At 44.2% G+C, this 24,377-nt stretch overlaps 1 protein-coding gene across 1 annotated transcript in view; it reads left to right on the top strand.

Moving 5' to 3' along the window:
- Nucleotides 1-11,120: 11,120 nt before the first annotated feature.
- LOC127445333 (muscarinic acetylcholine receptor M4-like) overlaps nt 11,121-24,377 on the top strand; it is a 30,796-nt gene continuing 17,539 nt past the window's right edge. Inside the window, exon 1 of the mRNA XM_051705336.1 lies at nt 11,121-11,643. Coding sequence (XP_051561296.1) covers nt 11,589-11,643 — 55 coding nt within the window. The 5' untranslated portion in view covers nt 11,121-11,588. The remainder of the gene's footprint in view (nt 11,644-24,377) is intronic.

The raw sequence follows: 24,377 nt of genomic DNA, 5'->3' as shown, positions 1-24,377 counted from the left end.
GGACGGGTGACCTGCAGCTGATGGAATCTGTCAATGAGAGAATGGTCAAGTATGTCCCGGGCCGGGACCCAACTCCTCTCCTCTGGACCGTAACCTTCCCAATCCACCAGGTACTGGAAACCGCACCCCCTCCGTCTGGTTTGATGTTTTTGGAACCCGGACAGTAAGAGATAGTAAAGTCAAAGCGACTGAAAAAAAGAACCCACTGAGCCTGCCTGGAATTCAGATATTTAGCAGAATGGATGTATTCAAGGTTTTTATGATTGGTCCAGATGATGAAAGGTACCCCAGACCCCTCTAACCAATGGCTGCATTCCTCCAAGGCTAACTTGATAGCCAGCAGCTCATGATTGCCAGTATCAAAATTTTGTTCAGTGGGAGAAAGACGATGGGAGTAAAAGGCGCATGGATGCATTTTGTCATCAGAGGGACTTCGTTGGGAGAGTACCGCACCTACTCCCACATCTGACGCGTCCACCTCTACCACAATCTGAAGAGAAGGATCGGGGTTGATGACTGGGGCCGAAACAAAGTGGCCTTTGAGTTTGGTGAAGGCTAATTCGGCCTCCTGAGACCACTGAAACTCAGTTTTGGCAGAGGTAAGACAAGTTAGAGGCGTGGCTAGTTGGCTATAATTGCGAATATAAAAGTGGTAGAAATTGGTGAAACCCAGGAATCTCTGCAGGGCCTTGTGAGAATCCGGGGTTTGCCAATCCACCACAGCCTTAGCCTTAGCTGGATGTACCTGAATTCCCTCCAGTGACACAGTGAATCCCAGAAAATGTACCGATCGAGAGTGGAACTCGCACTTCTCAGCCTTGACATACAGCCCTGAAGTGCTGAACATGTTCCTGGAGAGAATGGGAGAAAATCAAAATGTCATCCAGGTAGACAAAAATAAACTGATCAACTATATCTCTCAGCACGTCATTAATGAGAGCCTGGGAGACTGTGGGGGCATTGGCTAGGCCAAAAGGCATCGCCAAGTATTCAAAGTGCCCCCTAGGGTGTTAAAAGCAGTCTTCCACTCATCACCCTCCCTTATGCAGACCAAATGGTAGGCGTTGCGGAGATCCAATTTCGTGAAAAAGTTTGCTCCCTGCAGATGCTAGAATGCCGAGGACATCAACGGCAAAGTGTAAGTGTTCTTCACCGTGATGTCGTTCAGCTTACGATAGTCAATACAGGGATGAAGGGAACCATCCTTCTTTTCCACAAAAAAGAACCCCGCACCAGCAGGGGAAGAAGAGGGCCTAATGATCATAGCTGCCAGAGAATCGGAAATGTATTTCTTCATGGCCTCCCTCTCAGGAGCTGAGAGCGAGTATAAACCACCCTTAATGGGCACGTACCTAACTTAAGCTCAATAACGCAATCGTAGGGACGATACAGAGGAAGAGAAGCAGCATGGGACATACTGAACACCTCTCTCAGGTCACGGTACTCCACAGGAACACGGGAAACATCCACCGGATCATCCTGCAACACAGAACAAGACACAGGGGAAGGAGCAGACAAAAGACAAGCAGAATGACAGTAAGTGCTCCAAGCCAATATTTTGTTCTTAGACCAGTTGAGGTGGGGGTTGTGTGAGGATAACCAGGAGTGACCCAAGATGACTGGAGCCAGGGGAGAGTCTATGACATAAAATGAGGTGAGTTCAGTGTGGTTACCGGAAACGATGAAATTGATGGTGGTGGTGATCTGGGTGATTTCGATGAGTTGGGTGATACAGAGGGTATTGACCGGAATCTTGTGCTTGAGTGTGGAAGTAGGAATCTTGAGGGATTTGACCAGGGATGCATCGATGAGATTGGATTCTGTTCCGGAGTCTACCAGGGTGTGACAGGAATGATGAAGGGTATCCCACTGCAGCCGTACCGAGAGGAGAGTAGATGAAGAGGGTTTATGTAGAGAAGATCCACCCACCAGTAACCTCTGGACTACTGGTGGTCTCTGTCTTTTAATGGGCAGAAACATAACATATGACCAGCAGCTCCACAATACAGGCAGACACCATGAGTGCGTCGTCAATCCCCGGTCATCAACCGAGCTCTGCTCACCTCCATGGGTTCTCCCTCTGATGACCAGCTGATATGCTAGGAGTGTGCTCTGGACGAGAAGCTGGTGCCATGTGTGAGCGACGTTGAAGACGTGAGTCCACTCGAATGGCAAGGTCAACCAACTCATCGAAGGTCTTAGGTAAGTCTAGAGCGTAAATTTCTTCCTTGATGCAATCAGCCAACCCATGCAGGAACAAGTCCCACTGTGCCTCCTCGTTCCAGTTACATCTGGCTGCCAACATGTGAAACTCTATGGAGTAATCAGAGACAGACAGAGTACCTTGTTGTAGTTCCGCTAATACTCAGGCAGCCTCTCTGCCGTGCGCAGAACGGTCGAAGACCTTCAGTAGCTCACAGGAAAATGACTGGAAAGAGGGGCAACAAGGATGTTTCTGATCCCACACCGCCGTACCCAACAGGCATGCTCGGCCCGACAGTAATGAGATAAAATAAGCCACCTTGGAATCTTCAGTAGGAAAAGCAGATGGCTGCAAAGCAAAAGCTAGAGAACACTGAGACAGAAATGCTCTGCAGTAGTTCGGCTCACCCGAATAGCTCGCTGGTGGGTTGATGCGTGGTTCAGATCGAAGAGTGGGCAGCATCGCTGGTTCTGTAGACGTTGGTGGTGGCGGTGTGGGTGCAGGGGACTCACTGGATGCTGGAATCTGTTGGACGAGAGATGAGAGCTCGGTGAATCGCACCGCCAGAGCCTCGATGGCCGTCCTTTTGGTTTTAGCCAGTTCCTCTTGTTGGGTGATGCGTGATTCCTGGTTGGTAAGAAATTGTTTTATCTAAGCGAGTCCTGCTGGGTCCATCTTGATCGGATCGTTATGTCATGGTAAATTAGGACCCAGAAGCAGGAGTAAAAATATAACAATGTTTAATGAATGAAAAGTTCAGGCAAATGATGAAAATATGAAGTAGCACAACAACGGAACAGTCCAGAGATGAGGTGGGTGAAGATGATGGTGGAGGACTCTGACGGCGACAGCTGCAGCAGGGAGAGAGTAGAGATAATATATTCCAAGGAGTGGTGTGAGATGGAGCAAAGAGAAACAGAGGTGAGTGATCCAGTGAATGGAGGAGATGGTAATGGCTAGAGCACAGGAAAATAGGCAAAAATATCCAGACTAGAAAAATACAAAAGAATAGCATGAGAAACATGAGTAAACAAAGCACACAACACGAGAACGATCCGATACTGAACTCACACAAAAGGGCTGATTATAAGGGGAAGAGCAGATTGTGTGCAGGTGCCGAGCTAATCAAGCAGTGGCTGGTAATGAGCGTTGCTGAGCAATGCCACCACGTGATTAACCCCGCACCTGCAACAACACCAGGGAGACACACAGAAACAAACCGGCAGAATGAATCCTCCCATGACACAGACTCCAGTCATTGTGGAAGAAACGCTCACAGACCACTCTGAAGATCACACAACCCTTTATTATCAAGTGAAGAATGAGGTTTTAATTAGCTTTATTTTATTTGGGAAAGACTGAATGAATAGAAAATACGTTGTAAAAAATGAATCTAAGCGTAGGTGAGATTGTTGCTATAAATAGGGTTGTTTGTGAGAGGAAGTTAGGCTGCATTTAGCCTCTGTCAATCAAATGTCATTGCTCACACAGACATGCACATATGCAGGGTTGGGAGGGTTACTTTTGAAATGTATTCCACTACAGATTACATGCTGTAAAATGTCATTTGTAACGTATTCCGTTAGATTACTCAAGGTCAGTAATGTATTCTAAATACTTTGGATTACTTCTTCAGCACTGGTAGATTTTTTCACTTGTTTTGACTATAAAAATTCTGCCAGTACAGTAAGACAAAATACATGTTCAAAATAAATTCTCTGAAAAACTGTTAGTGTTGTTTCTAAAACAAAATAAATCTAATTGATCTTGTTTTAAGGATTTTTAGATATTTTTACAGGAAAACAATACACAAATTATTATCAAGAATACGATTTTTGCCCTGATATCAAAGGTCTTACTAGAAAAAAAGAAATGATGATCCAACATTAATTTTTATATATATATTTTTTATCCCCTTTTCTCCCAATTTGGCATGCCCAATTCCCACTACTTAGTAGGTCCTCGTGGTGGTGCGGTTACTCACCTCAATCGGGGTGGCGCAGGACAAGTCTCAGTTGCCTCCACTTCTGAGACAATCAATCCATGCATTTTATCACGTGGCTCATAGTGCATGACACCATGATCCACGCACAACTTACCACGCACCCCATTAAGAGCGAGAACCACTAATCGCGACCACGAAGAGGTTACCCCATGTGACTCTACCCTCCCTAGCAACCGGGCCAATTTATTTGCTTAGGAAACCTGGCTGGATTCACTCAGCACACCCTGGATTCGAACTCGTGACTCCACGGGTGGTAGTCAGCATCAGTACTCGCTGAGCTACCCAGGCCCACAACGTAAATTTTCTTGATAAAAAAATATGATTGTGCCTGGTAACATGTTCATGTAAAATGGCTAGAAATAGCATTTTATCTTAGCGTAAAGCTGACAATTTACACAAGGTTTATTTCTATTTCTTCTGCTCCAAACTTACTTCAAACGTACTTCTCTGTCTGCTCGTATGAATGTAATACATCATAAGAAAATGTTTCATTGCTGTTCAAATGCACTTTGGATTACATCATTTATATGTATAAATGTTTTCCATCTGAAAGGACTAAATATTAAATGAAACAAATGACAATAAAATGCAAAGAAATCTCTTCAGTAATCAAAATATTTTTTGAATGTAACTGTATTCTAATTAGCAATGATTTAAATTGTAACTGTAGTGGAATACAGTTACTTATATTTTGTATTTTAAATATGTAATCCGATTACATGTATTCCGTTACTCCTCAACCCTGCACATACGTCACGTGTGCCACTGAACAGTCAGAGTGTCAGATTAATCCTTGAAGTATATAGATAAATTGTCAATTTACACCCCCATGTCGTTCCAAACCCTTCAAAGTGGCGCAAATTAATGCAAGTTCCCATGTGAACAAGCGTGACACTGTGAACAAGCTTTTCTCATAGCGCTCACCAACATCATGATTTTCATTGAAAAATGACTTAAATTTTGGGTTGTTTGTCATCAAAATCAATCATATGCCTTCATATGATGCACTAGTCATGTGGACTTCTTTTATGATACTTTTGGGTCCTTTTTAAACTTTAAAGTGAGGCACTATCCACTCCTATTGTATTGAAAAGGCAGACCATCTCCTTTTGTGTTCCGCCTGAGAAAGAAAGGCATAAGGGTTTAGAACAATATGAGGGTGAGTAAATTGTGACAGAATTTAAATTTTTGGGTGAACTATACCTTTTAAAGTTAACATTGAGATGGACAGGCCAGTCCCAAGTGTAAGGTGAGATGAAGGAAATTTAAACAAACCCACATCTATTTTGTTTTACCATCTCCACATTAAACTATGACTAAAGCAGACAGAAGAGAAGTGACCAAGAATTACATCAGCCTCTCTCATTCAAGGTCAAGCACATGTAAAAAAAAAAATAGACAAATTCACAGCCAAGATATAAAAATAGGACCAAACCTACGTCACTTGTTGTCACTGTTACTTTTAGAACACAGATATTTCAAGCACGCTTAAAGTTGACAAAAAAACATTTGGTCAATGTTAAGATGCAATCATGCCTTTGCAACATACCCGTCTCACAGGTGCTTATCTAGATCTACTTTCTCTCACTCCCTACTTGCTACACTGCCATACTCTAGACTGCTCCCCTGAGAGGTGCATGCTGGGTAACATTGGCAATCCCTGAAGGCAAGTTTTGTCTAATAGGAAATCTAATTTAACATAACTACATCAGAGAAGGAGAGAGAGAGAGGAAGGGTAGGAAGGCAAAGAAGAATCAGTGAGTGTGTTAATGCTTGTAGACAAATTCCTTTCATACACACTTGCTCAAGTGAGTGACCAATTTTTGTTTCCGTGTGTTTGCCATTTCCTCTCACTTTCTAGAAAACATTAGGAAACTTTTACACGATAATGTAGACAGCAGCAATACATAAACATTTATACTCCCTGCACTCCTCATCTTTAGCTTTCCATAGACCCAGGTGCACTCAAGCCACTAATGGTGTCCCTGTTGTATTTACCCGTCCTGGGGTTCATTGCTTTGTCTTTTTCCTGGCCATGTGCTGTAGTTGAACCTTGCTTCTTTTCTGAGATTTTAAGAAAATGTTATATTACTTCCACCTACTTGCAACAATTCCTTACAGTCTTGAGCACCTACATTACATAAAAGCCAATGAAAAATTAAGCATCTTCTCATAGTGTCTTATTTTACTTATTTATATTTTTAAAGTAATTAAAGGAATATGCCAGTTTCAATACAAGTTAAGCTCAAAATGCTGTCGATTGAGTTTAACTTGTACTAAACCCAGAATATACCTTTAATCTAACCGAGTATCTCTCTCTTCCTCTGTCTCTTTATTAAAGTAATTATTGATAATTATTGTAATGTTGTAGGAAGCTCTAAAGCCCTTGAGCTCTCAGTAGTATAATAAAGACTGTTACAGACATTGGGACTGATACCAAACAAGGGAAACAGATTGAATATCATCTACAATAACAAAATACAATCTTAATGCATCTTAATGAGAGTGTAATCTGACCACTGTGTGTGTACAGTGTGTGTGTGTGTGTGTGTGTGTGTGTGTGTGTGTGGATGCTGATTTAATATTTTCATTTCCTGATGAGTTTAGTGACTACGAGCTGCAGACAAACCAAACTGATTCCCAAAAGATGTGGAAATGAATCCACCCTCATAATGAAAATATATTAAAATACAACTTTAATATTAGGTTTTGAATTAAAGGGATAGTTCACCCAAAAATTTAAATTATATCATCATTTACTCACCCTCATGTTCTAAACCTGTATGACTTTCTTTCTACTGTGGAACACAAAATGAGATGTTAGGCAGAATAATTGCCTCAGTCACTTTCTTTGCATCATTTTTTTCATACATTGAAAGTAAATGGTGACTGAGTCTTAAAACATCCTTTTTGTGTTTCCAGGGCATAAAGAAAGTCACACAGATTTGGCACAAAATGAGGGAGAGTATATTACGACAGAATTTTCATTTTTGGGTGAACTGTCCCTTTAAGAAAGTAACAAGTCAGTGAACTTTTACAAAACGTTGGGTATACTGATTTCTGTCTTTTGTTGTGTCAAGACCATATAGCTGTTCTCTCTTTCTCTCCCTGTCATTTTCTCTCTTTACCGATGAGGATACGGGAGGTGAGTGGGTGATAATACAGCAGTGCTGGACTGTTAATGTTCTCTACTGTATGTGATGTGTTTGATGTCATTCTGATTAATCCTTTCTCCCTGTGGATTACTGATGCCACTAAACACACATTATCATAATAACAGTCTAATCAACCAAGTCACTTAGCACATCATGTTTTTTTCTGCTTTAATTGTTGCCTATACCTGCTCATCTAATGGAAACAGATTGGCTGCTCTGTGGGAAGTGCTGCTGGGAGTTTCGTGAAGCTGTGCTGTGGGTGATTTCCTTTTGTTCTGTAAATGTTACTGAATTCCCTCTTTTCTCTTAGCTCAAAAAGTATCTCTGCCTTTGAAAGGAAAACATATCTCTTCACATCCTCTGAGGCTTGAGAAAATCAGGAAATAAGAACATATTCTGTTAGAATTGTGTCCTATAAGTTTAAAACAGGCATGTGAAGCAACCATAGGAAGCAATATATGCTAAATAAACTGTTATCTCTAACACGGTGCCGAGGGGCCTCTAATACAATTTGCTGGCCGTGGGGCTCGCTCATTAGAGCGAACTACACCTGTAGGTTAAAGGCTGCTGAGATTAAATGTGATTAGTGTCATGAAAAGCCGTTCTCTCTCTACTGATCTGCTTGAATATTATGCACCATTAAACCATTCAGTTACTGGACTGGAAAAAAAATTAATCTGTTTTGAAAAAGGGGTGTTGTGCAACTGTACAACTGTGGCAATCACAGTTCCCACCATTGCACATTTATTTTTTGTTTATGACTTTAAATTTACCAGGAGAGAGATATGGAGTCTGACTGGTAATCCAACAGAGATTTGGAATTATTTTTTATCCTTGGAAAGCAATTGAAAAACAGCCCCTGATACTCTTAATATTTTTTGTCCCATTATGCCTGGCTCCAGAAGGATCTCCTGGATGTCAAGGCTTTTTCACAGTGATGATGAAAACCTACATCTTCTCCTTCCATCACATCATACAACCTTATCATTTAATTTCAAGTATCAATCAGGGTTAAACTGGCCCACTGTGTGTGTTTATACTATTGGTTGTATATGTGCACAAATACTAATAATCCAATTGAAGTTTTGTGATAGGAAACATGAAATTGATGATTGTGATGAAGATTTCACTCTGCTAATTACACTGTCTTTGGTGCAGGTTCAAATTTATGACCTAAACAACATAATCCCATGGATTACTGCCTGTATCGATCCAACAAATGCAGTCATCATTTCTTATGAACTTTAGACTTTGTGTGTGTGAACGTGTATGTGTGTTGGTGCAGTTTCAACACAGCAATAAATGTGATAAATCCTCCCTTGATCCAGTTATTCATTTTCGTCCTTTTGGGGACCTAACATTTTTTTTTTAAAACTACATGTTTATTAGTCATTGCTCCTGGAAGAGCCACTATTGGTGAACTTTATGTCATCATGTGCTCTTCTGTAATTTTTACGGTGATCAACAATACATTATAAAGTAAAAAGCAGATTTTTACAGTTTCAGAAGGTTAATATCTTTTTTTTTTATTTTTTGGATTTTCTCCCCTTTCTCTCCCCAATTTGGAATGCCAAATTCCCAATGCGCTCTAGGTCCTCATGGTGGCATAGTGACTTGCCTCAATCCGGGAGGCAGAGGAAGGATATCAGTCGCTTCCGTGTCTGAGACTGTCAGCCTACACATCTCATCACTTGGCTTGTTGAGCGTTACCGCGGAGACATAGCGCATGTGGAGGCTTCATGCTATTCTCCGTGCCATCCATGCACATCTCACTATGTGCCCCACCAAGAGCGAACCACATTATAGTGACCACGAGGATGTTACCCCATGTGACTCTACCCTCCCTAGCAACCGGGCCAATTTGGTTGCTTAGGAGACCTGGCTGGAGTCACTCAGCACACCCTGGATTCGAACTCGCGACTCCAGGTGTGGTAGTCAGTGTCTTTACTCGCTGAGCTACCCAGGCCCCAGAAGGTTAATATCAAGTTTATGACTTTTTTTGTACAGTGCCATCGTGGTCATGTAAATGACAACAGTTTTAAACTGTAAAAAGTACAGGTTGCTCTGTAAAGTTGTTTACATTTTTACCGTATTTTTTCCATAATTATTCTGGCAACCACAGCTGCCAGTTTTTTTTTTTTTTTTTTTTTTAAATCAACAGAATTTTTTTTTTTACAGTGAAAGGTTTTTAGAAAGTAATTAGTAATAAGTAATGCAATTACTTTTTAGACAGAGTAATTAGTACAGTTATTAGTAGTTAGTAATTAATTACTTTTTTAGAGTAACATACCCAACACTGATTATGACAACCATTTACACAGCGTTTCAAGCATGTTTCAATTTTAAATCCATTATTTCATGTTTCTGTTTAAGATTAATTAAAAAGACGTCTCTCCCAAATTAAGGGCAACATTTTCATATCTTGTTGCATAACCAGCACATGCAAATGACAGATTGTGAGTTGGGAAAATCAAAATGGATAAGACGAGACAAACTGATTGCCTACACATTTGTAAACTTAGTTCCAGCATGCGCATTCATTCTTCCATATTTTACGCTTGTGTATTTCAATTAAAAGGTCTCACGCACACTGACTGAAAGAACGTTCCGCCTGCATCTGATTTAGATTATTTCGTTCCGGTTTGTCAGCGGCTGTCAGGCTTCTGCTCTGTGCTGCCATTGAAATGGTTCTCAGTGCGCGATCTCTCTGTTTTGTCTGGCATCAATCTCATTTTCGTCTGCTGTGAGACAGCTGCCAGAGTGCGAGATTAATCTGCCCTTCTGTGCACAGGAGCCCTGCGAATCTGCCGACACGGGCAGATGAGGCCCAGGAAAGGCTGTGTGTCTTTTTTGGTGGACTGTCAATTTCAAACAAGCTCCCAAACACATTTATGATTCTGCAACCTTCGCCTTTTTTATATATATCTTTTTTGTTTCTCTCTCTTCTGCCTTCTGATTGAACACAATATAAGGGGCCGTTCAGACTGAACGTGTTGCGCTAACGCATCGCAACGAATATAACAGACCGTAGATGTCTCGAGACGCGCTTTGCAACCTGGCAAGGCGTTTAAACAATGCGGCGCTAGTGAGCGAGACGCTGAAAAAACAGCAAGACGCGGCGCACGTTTACATAGAAAACAAGTGTAAAAGAGCGCAGACCACGCAAGCGTGCGTTCGATGTGCACGCACGGCCCCTTACACACTATCACAGCGAACACACACAACACGCACAGCTCGAGATACTTGCTACAAAAACCCTTTGATGCCTCCGGCGGGTCTGAGCGCGTGTACTCTGTTCACATGTCATTCATCGCTCTGGTGCTAGTTCTCACTCTAGCGACAGGCAGCAATTGAGTTGCTTTAGAAATCTCTGGAGGATGATGAGCTAACACTGAAGGAAGCATCTCATCACTTCTACTCAGTTTCGCTCGTTTATGACATCTTTCTGGCAATTCCTGTGTAGGGCATGTGTAGTTATTTAAAGGAAACAAAACACTATAGTCTACAGTGCATGCCGTGATTTTATTTCCAGTTTACAAAGTTCCATTTTTGGACGAAATCTTTTGTAGGAAAGCTCGGCATCTTGTTGAGCGCTGTCCACTAAGTGTGGTGCTGAACCTGTGCTGTTTGCCTATGCGTTGCGCACTCGCGAGACAAACTCGTGTACAAACAGAAGCCACATCCCATAATCAGAGCTGTCTGACAATAGGAACGTCTATGCTGTTATATATTTACTTGCCTCAGACACTCACGGAACAGACAGTGCTGGGCTCTGAACTCTGAGAGCAGATCACCTGACAGGACTAACTGTAGGTTGAGTCAATCGGACCCGCGGACTGTCAGGTGATTGGCTGAAGGTGGATGACATCATTGAATGTCCGCTGCCCCAGCCGCGCGCTAAACTCCTGGAAAGAGATCAGAGCCTCTCGCGCTGATGAGAGCCACATCTGGCGGATTGTAAATCGACTCGATCGAGAGAAAGACACTCGCACTTCCGCTCGAGGTGTTTAGTTGAGCTGCCAGCCTCGATGGTGCAAGTCTTAATGAGCTTCTCACCGCTCGCGAGAGCCGCGCGCGTCAAAAGCGCATGATGTGAAAAAGCAAAGCTGTCTCGCGCAACATGAGGACAGCTCTTCTAATTATTTTAAAGAAAAACTTGGAGTGATAGAGGAAAGGTGGATTCTTCTTTTTTCTGGCTGGCTGGGCATTTTTAAAACCATGCAACATGAACGTAACTAACAGCACTGGAGCAGAGGGACTCGCGCCCTGGAACTTTAACGGTGAGTTGAAGCCGTGACTCCAAGTCAAGGCATAAACCGGTATATGACATAGAAGAGTTTTATTCGAAATCACACCAAAGAAATGCGAAGCAATGTTTGTTTCTGCTGAATACACATACTGAGACCACGTCTTAAGAAATGATTCACCTTAAAAAAATAAAATAAAATAAAACCCTCTAAAGGTGTTACTCAACTAAAAATACAAATAAAAATCTGTCATGTTTTCCCCACAATGAATATGTTCAGTTTTTGTAGATATCTTTCAGTTGTGCAGATATCTTTCCACCTTCTACCTAATGGTCAGAATGAGCTTCAAAATCAGAGGAAATACGCATCAATTACTTAAAAACACCAGCAAAAATTGCTAAACCTGTAAAACCCCTAATATTTATACAAAACATCCAGTAAGCATTTCAAAGTGAACTTTGAGAACAACGTATCTGAAATCTTATTTCAAACTTGTAGGTTTGTTTGATATATTAAACACCAATAGTATATTAGATGGTAATAGAATGTTTTATTTTTTAATTGAGTGAAGTGGTTTTGTAGGAACATGGACAAGTCTGAGTTGATCATGTAGAAATATTGTTTGCAATAAATGGTTGTGTTAATTCAAGTTCTATGATATGATTTATTAACAGTATGTGATGAATATAACCCATATTCATCTTTACACCTGAAATGTATTTAAGGTCCCGCTTTTAGAATATAAAAAGTATATTATCTAAAACAGCTTTGAAACCAAAAATGTGTGATTACATTCTGTGTTGTTTTGTGCATCTTTGTTTTGTGTATTTTATATTTGTGTGTCTGTGTATGTAGGTAATGCTTGAGCAGAAAAGGGAATTTAAACAAACAAAGTACAGCTATGGAGAACATTTCTCCCAAATTCCAAATAAAATATTGTCATTTAGAGCATTTATTTGCAGAAAATGACAACTGGTCAAAATAACAAAAAAGATGCAGTGTTTTCAGACCTCGAATAATGCAAAGAAAACAAGTTCATATTCATTTTTAAACAACACAGTACTAATGTTTTAACTTAGGAAGTGTTCAGAAATCAATATTTGGTGGAATACCCCTGATTTTCAATCACAGCTTTCATGCGTCTTTCACATTGCTGTTGGGTGACTTTATGCCACTCCTGGCACAAAAATTCAAGCAGCTCGGCTTTGTTTGATGGCTTGTGGCAATCCATCTTCCTCTTGGTCACATTCCAGAGGTTTTCAATGGGATTCAGGTCTGGAGATTGGGCTGGCCATGAAAGGGTCTTGATCCGGTGGTCCTCCATCCACACCTTGATTGACCTGGCTGTGTGGCATGGAGTATTGCCCTGCTGGAAAAAACAATCCTCAGAGTTGGGGAACATTGTCAGAACCAAGTTTTCTTCCAGGATAACCTTGTACATGGCTTGATTCATGCGTCCTTCAAAAAGATGAATCTGCCTGATTCCAGCCTTGCTGAAGCACCCCCAGATCATCACCGATCCTCCACCAAATTTCACAGAGGGTGCAAGACACAGTAGCTTGAAGTCCTCTCCAGGTCTCCGTGTAACCATTAGATGACCAGATGGAGGATCAGTGATGATCTGGGGGTGCTTCCGCAAGGCTGGAATCAGGCAGATTCATCTTTCTGAAGGACGCATGAATCAAGCCATGTACAAGGTTATCCTGGAAGAAAACTTGCTTCCTTCTGCTCTGACAATGTTCCCAAACTCTGAGGATTGGTTTTTCCAGCAGGACAATACTCCATTCAACACAGCCAGGTCAATCAATGTGTGGATGGAGGACCACCGGATCAAGACCCTTTCATGGCCAGCCCAATCTCCAGACCTGAACCCCATTGAAAACCTCTAGAATGTGACCAAGAGGAAGATGGATGGCCACAAGACATCAAACAAAGCCGAGCTGCTTGAATTTTTGTGCCAGGAGTGGCATAAAGTCACCCAACAGCAATGTGAAAGACACATGTTAGCTGTGATTGAAAATCAGGGGTATTCCACCAAATATTGATTTCTGAACTCTTCCTAAGTTAAAACACTGGTACTGTGTTGTTTAAAAATGAATATGAACTTGTTTTCTTTGCATTATTCGAGGTCTGAAAACACTGCATCTTTTTTTTATATATTTTGACCAGTTGCCTTTTTCTCCAAATAAATGCTCTAAATGACAATATTTTTATTTGGAATTTGGGAGAAATGTTGTCAGTACTTTATAAAAGAAAACAAAAATGTCAATTTTACTGAAACACATACCTATAAATAGCAAATCCAGAGAAACTGATAATTTTGCAGAAGTCTCTTAATTTTTTCCAGAGCTGTATATATTTTTACTTTAATGTCCTGGGCATTCACTGGGGGTAGATCTTAAGAATGCTATGTTGACGTTGAGTTGGGTAAGATTAGTTTTGATGTTTATGTATTAATGTTATGGTTTTAGTCAGAGATTAGATTAATGTTGAGATGTTTGGGTGTTTTGGCCTAATTCTTTTCACCGTGTCTTTGGTACTCTGCTTAGTGATCTATCACCTGAAGTTACTGTGGGCTCTGTCTGTAGCAGAGAGACCTGTTGTGATTAATAAGAAATAGCAACACAGCCCTGTCTGACTCCCTCTTTGCACCACCTCCTGTGGAATCTCCACTTCATATACTTTGGATTTCTGGTGTGAAGCTTGTTGCACAATGAAACTGAGAACAAAATGTATCTGAAAAAAAGCTCTCTCTTTACTACCTGTGCTGTAAAGAGGGGTTTTAAATAGGCTGAGAGATAGATAGATCCTTCACTCATTGACATGCATAAGTGTGAAGCATTCTTCTCTTTTGATGAACAATCAACAAATCCCACATGCAGAATGCACATGCATATTTCATCTAAATACTCTGTGCACTGGATCCAGTTCTCCCTCTACCCTCACATTTTGTCTTTCAAGCAGAGTATAGATCCTACATCCCCCCCTCAGCTCAGACACTTGCACAGACTTTTCTCTCCCATTCAGACAACTGAACATGGGAGAGAGAAACAAAGAGAAACTTACTCTCACACACAGTTTTAAAAGAGTACAAATCTCTCAGTTCCGTTATCTCTGACAGACTCAATCACATCTCGCTGCTGTGTGTGACGGTGCCTCTTTGATTCTCTGACCATGATTTCTGACTGTGTGAACTGGTAAAGTACTTGAACAATCCCCCAGAGTGAAAGTGTGATATCTCTCTCTCTCTCCCTGTCTGTTTTTCTTTTCCTCTCCTCTCTGTCTCTAGCTGGGTGTTAACCCAGTTGCACAGAGGAAAGTGTGTTGCTATGCTGCTGTTTCACCCTGTTACACTCACTCAAACACAAACAGAACAGAATTAAATGCCTGGAGACACAGCCAGTTCTCAGTGGATTCTTAAGCAGTGAGTGAGAACGGCTGTAACAGCAGGAATGGCTTTCAGCTCTAAACAAACCCCAGAGCATTCTGCCATTGGTTATCAACAATTGCATCACCTATGACACCTATGGACTAAATATTTCATCAGAACATCATGTAGCACATTTTGTTGTAAACAGTTACTGTGAGGAAGGATTGCAGTCTGAGCTGAGAGTCTGGAGCATTACAACATGATGTACCAACTCTCATGGGACATTAAACCAGTTTCTGATCCCAGAACAGCGCCCTCTGCTGTAAGCATGCAACTAATTGTTCAGAAGATATCATCCAGAAAAAGGCTCAGAATATCCAAATTTGCACATCATTATTGTGTTTAATAGGAGCAGGGGAAAGAAAGGCGCTATACAAATCATAACATAAATTATTAAAAGGCAGTAATACCATTTTAGTAATTCATCACTTTTAATTGTACCGTAGATTCTTACAGCAAGGATTTCAACCAAATCACATGTTCTGAAAGTATCATTGGTTGGACTCAGTCATCAAACTGAATTGCCTGAGAAATTTCTGACCTGGCCCAGGTTGTTTTCTGCAGTTTTGTTGATTGGCTGTGACTGTGGCATGTGAAACCATGCCAAGAGCTCAGTGTGGATCAAGTACAATTCAATAGATATTGATGCTGCGTGTTATTTGTATTAGTCTCCTGAGCTTTGTACTGGTCTGCATTAATTTCTCATGGGAAATGACACACAAACTGCTTTATCAATGGGTTTTGTGTGTCTTGTAGCATCTTTGGAGTTGACCTACAGCTGACAGCTGACAGCTGACCTACTGTATGTGCTTATCAATAATACAACATAATATCACTGAATACACATAATATCACGGTACTACATCAGGTTTGCATACTGTACATTGTCACAAAACACTCATAAAAATACATTTGATTTCACCAGAGAGAATAATATTGATGACAGTGTGTGTTGTGAGCTCATGTGTGTAAATAATTTCAAATGTTCTTTTCATGCTGCTCATGGCAGCACAGTTACCAGGAAACCATCACTTCCTGCCAATCTGAATCCTTGACTAGTTACTGTAAGTTACACTCATTTGACAGCATTTGTAGCATAATGTTTATTACCACAAAAGTTCATTTCAACTTAAACATTCATCCCTCTTTTTCTTTATAAAAAAAAAAAAAAGGCACAAATCTGTGTTGAAGTGAGGCATTTACAACGGAAGTGAATGGGGGCCAATCCGTAAACGTTAAAATATGCACTGTTTCAAAAGTATAGCCACAAGACGTAAACAATATGCATGTTAATATGATTTTAGTGAGATAAAATCGCTTATGAACCTTTTCTTCTGTGCCATGACAAAGTAACACCGTAACTTTGTAATGTCAGTAATTCAGTAGTCCGGTGCAAAAACAATGTTTTAAATAACTGTACAGTTCAAACAATACACAAGTTTTAACCGAATGATTAATGTAAGTGTTTTTATAAAATTATAAGCCTAACATGTCTGCCTTTATACTCTCCAAAAATTGGCCCCATTCACTTCCATTGTAAATGCCTCACTGTAACCTCGATTTTTGCGTAATAATTTTTGTGTTAATCAACATTATGCCATGCTGTCGATTGAGCTTAACTTGTTTTGAACCTGGAATACTCCTTAAACGTCCCATTCAAATATGTGCACAAGTCAATAACTGATTTAAAGGATATATCATCACTTATTCTCAATGGACTACATCCTGTGACATTTATCAGATTCTTGAACAGTGCTGTTGATTTTACTTGCATGTGTGCAGATCTGACTGACTGATTATCTGTGCTGATCAACTCAATCAGTGCTGGTAAGTCAATGCTGTTTTGTTTAGTTAATGTTGCTAAAATGTGATAAAGCCAGTAGTTGTGTCTGATTTTGATCCAACAGAGTAAGCAATAACATACGGTGTCATCATTGCTGTCTGATATGTTCATGTAGCTTGTGTGTGCATGCGTGTATGAGGAAGAGAGAGACTCATTAGTTTGCCAGTGGCCAGAATGGGGGATCTTAGAATGAGCAGAAAGCAGAATCAAAGGAGTGTGTTGAACAGAGTACAAAGCAGCCCACACACACTCTCCCACTGTGATATCTGTCCGGCTCTGCAGAGGCCTGTGTGCGATCTGTGTATCTGTGCGTTCTGATTAGCTTGTTAACAAACTTTAACGTCTGTTTGTCAAAGAAGTTTTCAGCTGCTTGACCCAATAAAAATGAGAAAAAATGCTTTGGATAGACTTTTCTTGGTAATTATGTAAAACCTTTCTCATTATTCTTGCGTTGACATGCAGTAATGTTGTGGTAGATGTACAGATAGTATGTACATATGTTTATGCTAATTAACAGATATTCATGTGTGATTTTGTTGCACTGGTGGGGGTAAGTATATTGGGTAGCAGATGGCTTTAAGTTTTGAGCTGCCAGCTGGTAACTGGAGGGTCTCTGGTTTTAGTCTCAATAGACTTACTAAATGAGCAGTTTCCATGTGTGTGTGTCTATGTGCATTTATATGTGCAGACAAGCGTGTGTACTGCGCCCATAGTTAATTCCTTTGCACTTGAGTTGACTGGCTTTTTTTATTTTTTATTAAATTAAATGTAGGGCTAGATAAGTGTTTAGCCTTTATGAATATGTGACAGTGTACGTGTGTAAGGTTGTGTGTGTGTGTGTGTGAGAGAGAGAGAGAGAGAGAGAGAGAGAGGCAGAGAAGTGTTCGAGCAGCAGCTGCTGTTTTCTGCTTCCCAGACTGATTCTTCACACAGCGGCAAGAATGACAGCTTATATAAAAGTCTCTAAAAGTTATTTGTGATTATCTAAGGAGACTCTAAAAAGTTCTTTCACTGTACAAGATGACACTTCTTCACTGATTGTACATACAATCAAACAAGCAAAATTCATTATCGTCAGGGCAGAAAGGAAGTAGAAGAGTACTGACAAATTTATCACAACAGATTGCATTCGATTACATCATCAACACACCCCCGCCGCCATTTTGTCTGTAGACACGGGGTAAACAAGCAGTGCATTTCTCCGTTACCAACGAGATAAACAAAAACATTGGAAACATTGTGACCATGAAAAGGATTAAAGTGTAGATAGAAACATTGGATAATATTTACGAATGTGTTTTAAGGTAAATATGAAAATAAACGTAATTGGTGGATTTAAACCTTCATGTGCTCCCAGGGCGTGCTGAGTGACTCCAGCCAGGTTTCCTAAGCAACCAAAATTGGCCCGGTTGCTAGGGAGGGTAGAGGCACATGGGGTAACCTCCTCGTGATTGCTATAATGTGGTTCGTTCTCGGTGGGGCGCATGGTGAGTTGAGCGCGGATGCCGCGGTGGGTGGCGTGAAGCCTCCACACGCGCTGTCTCCGTGGCAACGCGCTCAACAAGCCACGTGATAAGATGCGCGGGTTGACGATCTCAGATGCGGAGGCAACTGGAATTCATCCTCCGCCACCCGGACTGAGGCGAATCACTACGTGACCACGAGGACTTAAAAGCACATTGGGAATTGGCCATTCCAAATTGGGAGAAAAAGGGGAAAAATCCAAAAAACCTTCATGTGCAGCATGTAAGAAAAATGCTTCTGATTCTGATATTACCCACGTGATGTGTCATCCCTACACACTCTCATGGTGAAATCATCAGGATTCATATGACTTTTCTAAATTTGGCTAATTCATATGATATCGTACAACTGCACTGCACGTCACTGGACATCTTTTCCATCTAATACATGACAGTTACTTGTTTCTGTCACACATGACAGTTTCCTATCATGTTTACACACTCTACTGATTGGTTATGTTTGGGTAAGGCATAATATTAATAAGCATGTCCTTGGGGGCCAGGGTACCTCAGTGGTAAAAGACGCTGGCTACCACCCCTGGAGTTCACTAGTTCGCTAGTTCGAATCCCAGGGCATGCTGAGTGACTCCAGCCAGGTCTCCTAAGCAACCAAATTGGCCCGGTTGCTAGGGAGGGTAGAGTCACATGGGGTAACCTCCTTGTGGTCGCTATAATGTGGTTCGTTCTCAGTGGGGCGCATGGTGAGTTGAGTGTGGATTCACACACGGAACGTCTTTTTAAAGATGCCTTTCCGTTTGTGTGTTATTCCTGGTTGCGGTCGTTATCTCTCCGCTTCTGACAGCTACGATCACTGTCTTACATGTCTGGGCACTGCCCACACGGAGACATCTTTCATGGATGAGTCATGTCCTCATTGCGAGAACATGACCATGGCAATGTTGTGATCGCGGCTTGCTTTCGTAAGAAACTGGGGGCGATTTTGGGACATCAATGGGACCACCTCTGCCAGGTATCCCCCCACAGACCTCCCATTCCCCAGCACGCTCACTTGCCCCGATCGGGCTCTCGCACGAGACTGCCGGCTTGTCTCAGTGCGAGTTCGACTTCTCGTTCGGAGCTCGGGAAGACGATGAGTTAGAGCGCAGCATCAGAGAGCGGGCTCGACCAGTTTTACGCCAATGCGGAAATGACGGACATGCTTTCCCGGGCGGCCGTGAGCGTTGGGCTAGAATGGAACCCTCCATTCTCCCCTGAACCCTCGCTGCTCGACGATTGGTTCTTAGGCTCAGGGCACCGCCCACAGCCATGCCCCGCCCCGGTCCCTTTCTTTCCGGAAGTGCATGAGGAGCTAACAAGTTCGTGGGAGGCACATTTTACTGCTCGGTCCCCGTCTTTCACTACCCTCGATGGTGGAGCGGCCAGAGGTGTATTTGGTGGTCCCCCAGATGGATAAGGCTCTCACAGTGCACTTGTGTCCGCAGAGCGCTGCCACCTGGCGTGGGCGCCCGAAGCTCCCGTCCAGGGCCTGTAGGTTTATGTCATTCCTGATGACTGTGGCCTGCGGTGCCGCTGGACAAGCCACTTCCGCCCTGCATGCCATGGCTCTCCTGCAAGTACACCAAGCCAAGGCGCTAAAAGAACTGCACAAGGGTAGTTCTGACCCGGGATTGATGCAGGAACTGCGCTCGGCGACCGACCTCTCTCTCCGGGCGACGAAGGTCACGGTGCGGTCTCTCGGGCAGGCGATATCCACACTGGTGGTCCAGGAGCACCACCTTTGGCTCAACTTGGTCGAGATGGGAGAGGCGGACAAGGCACGGTTCCTTGACGCCCCCATTTCCCAGGTTGGCCTGTTTGGCAACGCCGGCGAGGACTTTGCCCAGCAGTTCTCGGCAGTGAAGAAGCAGACGGAGGCCTTACAATATATCCTGCCCCGGCGCGGTGTAAGACCCCACACCCTGTCTGCCCGTCGCCAAGGGCATCCTCCTGCAGCAACAACACCGGCTCCGCCACAGCCCGCCCCCGTGGCCCGGCTCTGACATGGAGCCCTCCACAGGAAGCAGACGCCACTCATCTTGCGGCTGGCCACTAAGAACCCAAGAAAAGCTTTGAAGCCGAGACGGGCGACCCAGGGGCGAGGAGACCTGCTTCTCTGGAGCTGGTCGACAGACCACTCCATCCCCCGGTGGAGGGCCAAGAGGAGAATATTTTGTCACCGCATGCCCAGGAGGCTGCGGCACTCAAAAGCCTGACAAAACAATGGTTTCCTCGTCTCCTGGGTAACATGTCCGGTGCGCACGGCCGTCGTCACAACCACCGTCCACTGTCCCATTTTGGCAGGTATGGCGCTCCCGCGGCAGACCCCCCGCCCCTGTGCGCCCAGCTGTGGCACAAACAAGCCCACACGGGATTGGTTACGGTGGACTTCGGGGATGAGATTCCTCCTCCCCCCTCCTTGGCCAATCATATGGTGGGTGGCAGGAGCCAGGTAAGTGCTTCAATGTCCCTGGACTCAGCACGGCCACGGGGCTTGAGTCCCCTCCACGTGACACCTCGAGCTCCGCCCCGCCGCGTGGCCCCACCCGCCAGTACGTCCGACGTGATCATTTCCTTGGTCCCCCTCGCCCAGAGTTTGGGCTGACGCTTTTTTTGAAGCACGTGGCACTTTCCAACCCGTTGCGATGGCTGACCCGGACCGTCCGACTCGGCTACACGATTCAGTTTGCCAGGTGCCCGCCCAGGTTCAGCGGCGTCCACTTTACCTCGGTGAAGGGCGAGAACGCCGCTACCTTGCGTGCGGAGATCGCTACCCTTCAGCGCAAGGGCACGATAGAGCCTGTCCCTCCAGCCGAGATGAAAAAAGGGTTCTACAGCCCTTACTTCATCGTACCAAAAAAGGCAGTGGGTTGCGACCAATCCTGGACCTGCGAGTACTGAACCGGGCTTTGCACAGACTCCCGTCCAAGATACTGACGCAAAAACGCATTCTAACGAGCGCCCGGCATCAAGATCGGTTTGCGTTGGTAGACCTGAAGGACGCGTACTTCCACGTCTTGGTCTTACCTCGACACAGACCCTTCCTGCGGTTCGCCTTCAAAGGCCAGGCATACCGGTACATGGTCCTCCCCTTTGGCCTGTCCTTGTCCCCTCGCATCTTCACGAAGGTCGCAGATGCAGCCCTTGCCCCGCTAAGGGAAGTGGGCATCCACATCCTCAACTATCTCGACAACTGGCTAATCCTAGCTCACTCTCGAGTTGCTGTGCGCACACAGGGACCTCGTGCTCTGGCACCTCAGCTGACTGGGGCTTTGGGTCAACTGGGAAAAGAGCAAGCTCTCCCCGGTTCAGAGCATCTGTTTTCTCGGTTTGGAGTTGGACTCAGCCTCGATGACAGCACGCCTCATGAACGAGTGTGCGCAGTCGGTGCTGAACTGTCTGAAGGCTTTCAGACGGAGGACAGCGGTTCCACTGAAACCTTTTCAGAGGCTCCTGGGGAATTTGGCATCCTCAGCGGCAGCCACACTGCTCGGGTTGATGCATATGAGACCACTTCAGCACTGGCTTCAGACTCGCGTCTTGAGATGGGCATGGCGCCACGGGACCGACCTTGCATTTCTACAGGCAGGGGTTCCCCTAGAGCAGGTCTCCAGGTGTGCCGTGGTTACAACAGATGCCTCCAATGGGTATGCAATGGGCACACAGTCGCCGGCTCCTGGACTGGCCCACGGTTGCATTAGCACATCAACTGCCTAGAGTTGTTGGCAGTACTGCTCGCCCTGCGGAGTTTCCGGCCGTTGATCCAGGGCAAGCATGTTCATCCTAGTAGCAACCTACTGGCCCACCCAGATGTGGTACTCGGATCTCACGCTCATCGCGACAGCCCGCGCCTACAGGGAGCTCCCTTTGAGCCCTTGGAGTCAGCTGAGCTCTCTTTGAAGACTGCCCTCTTGACTGTGCTCACTTCCATCAAAAGGGTAGGGGAACTGCAGGCGTTTTCTGTCAGCGTATCGTGAATCGTCCGGGTTACTCTCACGTGATCCTGAGACCCCGACCGGGCTATGTGCCCAAGGTTCCCATGACCCCTTTTAGGGATCAGGTGGTGAACCTGCAAGCGCTGCCCCAGGAGGAGGCAGACCCAGCCTTGGGGTTGCTGTGTCCGGAACGAGCTTTAAGCATTTATTTGGATTGCACGCAGAGCTTTAGAAGCTCCGAGCAGCTCTTTGTCTGCTTTGGTGGACAGCGGAAAGGAAGTGCTGTCTCCAAACAGAGGATCGCCCATTGGGACATTGACGCCATCGCAATGGCATATCAGGCTCAGGACGTGCCACCCCCTGCGGGGTTACGAGCCCACTCTACCAGGAGTGTGGCGGCCTCCTGGGCCCTGGCCAGTGGCGCCTCTTTGGCAGACATCTGCAGAGCAGTGGGCTGGGCAATACCCAACACCTTTGCGAGGTTCTACAATCTCTGGGTTGAGCCAGTCTCGTCCCATGTATTGGCAGGCACGAGCAGGTAAGTTCCAGGACAGCTGGGCGGGTGTACTGCTTGCGCATAGTGCCTTTCCCCTCCCTTGAGGTGAAAATGTGCGCTCTTGACCAGTCGTGTTCACAGACTGTGATCCCTGGATGACTTTCTTCCTTAGCCCTCTGGCAGTTGAGTTTGCGGAGAAACTCGCTGCTGGCCCAGTACGTGCGCTAATGAGACCCTGTACTGTGGTAGGTGCTCCACATGTGCTGGTTCCCCGAAGGCGACCCCATGTGATATGTTCCGCAAAATCGTTTCCCTGTCGGTAAACTGCATCTTCCTTGGGCAGAGGCCCCCTGCCCCCAGTCGCCATGCTCTGTAGAAACTCCTCCCCCTTCAGGTAGGACCTACCATGGGACCTCTCCACATGACATACTTCCGACAAGACTCGGTAAGACCATGTGATGTATTCCACTCAAAATACCCCCCCCCTTTGGGTGGGGTGTGGTCTCCGTGGTGTCTTCCCCTTGCGAGGGACACCCCCTGACGCAGACACTTATGGCTCCCAGTCGGTTAACAAATTCTGCTCTTTTTGGGGGGAAAAGAGAGGGAAAGAGGCCTCGGCTGGGCTAGTCTGTCCCTATTGTTGGGCAGTCGACTTGTTCCTGAAGGACCGTTCGACGCTCATAAGAGCGTTGTGGGAGGTTACGTGACGGCCTGATGCACTGGCTACAAGGCACACAGCGGTCTGCCCGTCACACACCGCCAGTTCACGTAACACAGTTCAGCTAGTTGTGGCGTTTTGTATAGGGACCCCTAGTGTCACTACATCGACACAACGTCGAGTGAGTGACAGGGAACGTCATGGTTACTTTCATAACCTCCGTTCCCTGATGGAGGGAACAAGATGTTGTGTCCCTCTTGCCACAATGCTGAACTACACGCTGAAATGGCCGGGACCTGGTCTCGGCTCCTCAGCACCCAACCTGAATGAGTGGTTGCATACCAGCTCCTTTTATACCCGTATGTCCGGGGGAGTGGCATGCAAATTCCACTTGCTGTAGCAAATTAGCTTAAAAAAGGAATTATTTATAATTAATTATAACTGGTTATAATTAATAATAAATATTTAGATTAGATCTTAGAATTAACTGTAGCAGAATCGACATAGACAATATAATTATTTATCAACTCTAGGAAGATTACTTTCCTGGCCAAGGAACAATAGCCTTCCTACTTATACAGTGCTAGCAGTAGTTTAGCATGTAGCAAGGAGCAACATTCAGTGACTTTGAATTGTGAGCGGAACACAGAGACAATCAATTGTGAATATAAGGGATTTAATAAATGAAACTATAACTAACATACAAACAAACTAAGCAAAACATACATATATAGAATGAAGGAAAGTAAGGAAAGGAGAGAGAAGAGCAAAGAATGGCAGTATTTCACATCAATTAACCACAACCTAAATGAGAATCATCAGAGGCACAATTCACCTTAAAAGGGGTTCAAACTTAAACACGTATCTGATCAGTTGTAAATGGTT

Source organism: Myxocyprinus asiaticus, chromosome 1, assembly GCF_019703515.2.
Source record: "Myxocyprinus asiaticus isolate MX2 ecotype Aquarium Trade chromosome 1, UBuf_Myxa_2, whole genome shotgun sequence".
NCBI classification, from domain to species: Eukaryota; Metazoa; Chordata; class Actinopteri; order Cypriniformes; family Catostomidae; genus Myxocyprinus; species Myxocyprinus asiaticus.
The sequence above is the reverse complement of the archived record's forward strand: the minus strand, read 5'-3'. Positions and strand labels throughout refer to the sequence as shown.